The following is a 4326-nucleotide window of genomic DNA, read 5'->3' on the forward strand; positions in this document are numbered from 1 at the left end:
TGATGGATTTCCAACCTTTTTCTTTCAGCGTATGTGCTTTTCAATGGCTGAGGAGTTGTTGGAGGTAGTGGAGGAATCTAGAGTTGGTGGCTTTGTTTTAAGAGATTTTATAATACATTTATTGCCCTAATTCCTAAAAGAGATGAGATTAAAATTTTTGGAGATTTTAGATGATATCCTTATGCAACACCATTTATACGATTATATCTAAGGTTAGGGTGAATAGGCTTAAGAAGTTGGTGGATATTGTTATTTCAAGTTAGCAGAGTGGGTTCTCTTGAAACATGTCTATTTATGAAGGGGTTATTGTGGCTCATGAGGTGATACACTCTATTCGGGTTTCTAAGGCTAAGAGAATGCTGATCAAATTCGATATTAGGAAAGTGTATCATGGAGTTAATAGATAGTTTTTGCTAGATGTTCTCAGAAGATTTGGTTTCTATGATGAATGGGTTAATTGGGTTACTAGCTATATTAAATCTCCACGATTCTCTATTCTTGTCAATGGAAGCCCACAAGGTTTTTTTGAGAGCAAGAAAGGCTAAAGACAAGGGATCCTATTTCACCTTTTCTCTTCATCATTATGGCTGAAGCATTTAAAATTTTAATTTCAAAGAGGAAACTTGATGGTCTCTGGAAGGGGGTAAAAGTGGCTGAAGTTGTGGATAATATCTCTCATTTACAATTTGCAAATGACACTCTTTTACTCGGTGAGGCCTCATTCAAAGAAATAAGAGTTATAAAACAAGTGATTAATAAGTGCAATCGGATATCAGGGCAGTGCATCAATTGAAGAAAATTGGAGGTTTTTGTTAGGGTTTCAAGCAAATCCAAAGAAAATATGAACTAACAATTATATGCAGATCTAAATACAAAAGATAAAGGAATAAAATAGGACATAGATAACACATAGATTTAACGTGGTTCACCCAAAATGGGTTACGTCAGTCATCCAATCTTTCTTATTATCCAGCAAAAACAGTACATAAACCTATCAATGCCTTAAGCATCCCAGCCACTTGTAACATGCGTTTTTAAGGCAACAAACAAAGTTGGCATTTTTAGGGTTTTATTACAATGTCGGTTTTCATCAACAAAAATGACCAAAAAAAAATTTCTCAGGGGCTACCACCTCCAAACCCCCGCAGTGGGCTACCGCCCGCGGTCCCAGGGCCCGGCGCGGCCCCGGAGAGAATATGTGCTGAGTGTACAGTACTTTGCTGATCAGTCACCACATATCAATAGTTTTCTTCTTTAATACTATTTTGCAGAAGCAAAAGTAAATTTGTGATATTTTAGGCATGAAACTGGGTATCCTTCCAGGAAAATGTCTAGGCATTCCACTTTTTGGAGGAGCCAGTAGGAGTAGAGTGTGGAAAGGATTAGTGGACAGTTGTTTTAAAAAAATAGATGGATGGAAAAGAAGATGGTTATATTTAGCAGGAAGAATTCTTATGATAAAATATGTGGTATCTGCTATTCCTATTTATTCTATGATGTGTATGAAGATTCCTAAGAAAATTATTAGATTAACTGGGCAAAGAATGAGGAAGTTCTTTTGGAATGGGGCTAGAGACCAAGATAAGATTTCATTATTGTCTCGGAACAAAATATGTGTTATGAAGGACAAAGGGGGAGCTGGATTGAGAGACTGGAATCTTATGAATGAAGCTTTAGGTGCTAAATTAGTTTGGAATATATATACTCAACGTCTATGTTATGGGTGAGAATTCTTAAGGCCAAGTATTTGGATTCCATGGAGGAAAGTAGAATCTTTACTATTAGAAACCCCCCTTGCGCATCAGCGATATGGAATTTCATAATATCTTGTCATAAAGCTATTGTGGATCACATTACTTGGTAGATAGGTAATGGGAAAAATGCAAAATTCTAGGATGATTCTTGGAATGGTTACTCGACACTTAAGGACTCTATAGACTTTCACAATTTGAGATTGTGGTCATTCAGCACTGGGGGAAAGAGTTTTTGATTATCTACATTTTCAACATGGAGCCTTTGGTATTAATTGGTTCTAGATATATAATGAAGATGTTAACTTATCAGATCAACAAAAAGTTTAGATGCAGAGCATTCTTAGAGATAGACAGTGTTAGTTTGCAAATCGTGAATATAAAGTGGTGTGGTGTGGGGCAGTGGATGGAATGTATTTGGTGAAATTAGTGTATCAAATTTTAGAGATGGAGGAAAGGGTAGAAAGTTGGTCGGTGGATTTGTTTTGGAGTAAAGAGGTGTTACCAAAATCAGGCACCTTTGCGTGGTTGGATTATAAGTATATAATTCTTACAGGTGAACATCGAAATAGACTCGAGTTCTGTGAGCCTTCCAAATGTGTTATGTGTGGAGAGGAAGAAGAAACTACAGATCATTTCTCTTGAACTATAAAGTGGCTCAAGAATGCTGGGAGATGGTGAGGAAGGGTTTAGATTGGCAAGCTCCGAGACAACCAACATTGAAGAAGGAATTGATAAGTTGGCCAATGAGATTAAAATAGTCTACCTTGGCTTGTATTTGGATATTTTTCCCTTTGATTGTTATGTGGGAGATATGGAAGGAAAGAAATAGGCATATTTTTGTGGACAAGAAGGAGTCTTTGGAGAGATTAAAAAATAGAATTAGTAATGCCCTCAAGGAGACGGTGGGAGCTGCAGCTTGGCAGTTTTTTAATCTGAAGGTGTCATTTACTTTGGATGATAGATTAATTCAATCTATGTGGCCAGACATTAAGTTGAGGCCCGTTAATAGGCTTGACTGGGTTCAATCTAGCTCTTCTTTGCAACAGGAGGTAGTTTGGGAAAATCCTTCGGAGGCTTGCATGAAAGAAAATTTTGATGGTGCTTCACAGGGTAGCCCAGGACCATTAGGTGTAGGATTTATTCTTAGGGATTGGAATGAGTGGGTGATTTTTTGGGGGGCAAAGAGAATTGATTTAGGGACAAATAATATTGCAAAAGTATGTGCGGCTTTGATGGCAGTTATATTTTGTAGGCAAGCGGGGGTGAGTAAGCTTCACTTGGAAGGGGATTCGTTGGTGATCATACAAGCAATTATGAAAGGGTCAATTGAGGCATGACACTTGCAAAATAAAATACTAAATATTGTAGAATAGTTGAATATGTTTGATGAATTTAAAATTAGTCATTTTAAGCGAACGGGCAACAAGGAAGTTGATGGTTTATCAAAATGGGCTTTAACTTTCAATGAAATAAGAGAAATTATATTTGAAGAGATGAGACATTTAAGTTTTGATGATTAATTTCTTGGTAAGGGGGTGATGTCAGCTGACTACGAACTCGAGGCTATTGAGTAATGGATGAGTACTTATAAGGTTGATGGATGGTAAGGTTGGCGACGCTACATTAATGAAGCTCAGAGTCATTATAAAGGAATGTGAGATGACATTGATGAGATTTATTCTTATCCTTTCTCTTTTAATCAATGCAAAAATAGAGCGGATATCGCCTAGAACGAATTTTATTTAGATTTATAAGTATCAAGGTTTTTTTGCAGAGAAGAGGTGGTGGCTAGTTTTAAGCAAGGGCAGAGATGGAGGTGAACTTTACTCTCAAGACATAGAAACAATTGTGCCTGTTTCACAAGGAGTTAAATGTTCGAAGGGTGAAGACTTTTTTTAGGTTTTGGGATGAGTATTTTGTGCTCTACATCTACTTGATTGTCGGAAGATCTTTCAAAGGAATTAGACATCACTACAAGACCAGAATGGATGTGTACTCAGTTTGTGATGGCTTAGGGATTGGAGAGCGGCAAAGACATGGAAATGGTGAGAAGTGTGATGGAGGCTCTAGTCCCCAATGACTACCAGGGGGAATTGGATTCATTGCTTGAATGGGTAGTCCCAAGTGTGGGTTTTGATGTTGGTGAAGGTCTTAATCATGAAGGTGATGGGATTAAGAAGGCCATAATAATGTTTTTGAGATAGTCTCCAGGACAATGCAAGTTTCACCGCAAGTTGGAGGCTCAATAGGGGTGGGAGGCCCTGAAGTTGCTAATCCAGATTAAGCAGTTGGAAGCAGTTATAGAACAAGTGAAGGCAGAGGAGGCAAAAGCAAGAAGGCAAACACTTCATCTGTGAAGGGAAAAGATTGGTTCCGGCCCAGGTGGTAAGGCAAGTTCACCTCATAGAGGCTGAGTCGGTTGGCAACTTCCTTTTAAATTCTCTTTTTTAAGATGTAGAATGTGTTTTTTGATGATGGACATTGCGACTATTGATCACCGAGATGAAATCCGCTTTATTTAAATATCGATTTATATGGACTGTGTTAGGTTTTTTTTTGGTTGATCAGTTAT

At 37.7% G+C, this 4326-nt stretch overlaps 1 protein-coding gene across 1 annotated transcript; it reads left to right on the plus strand.

The window, feature by feature from the left end:
- The first annotated feature begins 2554 nt into the window (after positions 1–2554).
- On the plus strand, positions 2555–3091 carry LOC131858434 (uncharacterized). Its single transcript, XM_059211673.1, has one exon. It carries the CDS (start codon positions 2555–2557, stop codon positions 3089–3091), a length of 537 nt encoding a protein of 178 aa, XP_059067656.1.
- Positions 3092–4326: the final 1235 nt, after the last annotated feature.

Source organism: Cryptomeria japonica, chromosome 9, assembly GCF_030272615.1.
Source record: "Cryptomeria japonica chromosome 9, Sugi_1.0, whole genome shotgun sequence".
In the NCBI taxonomy this organism is placed as follows: Eukaryota; Viridiplantae; Streptophyta; class Pinopsida; order Cupressales; family Cupressaceae; genus Cryptomeria; species Cryptomeria japonica.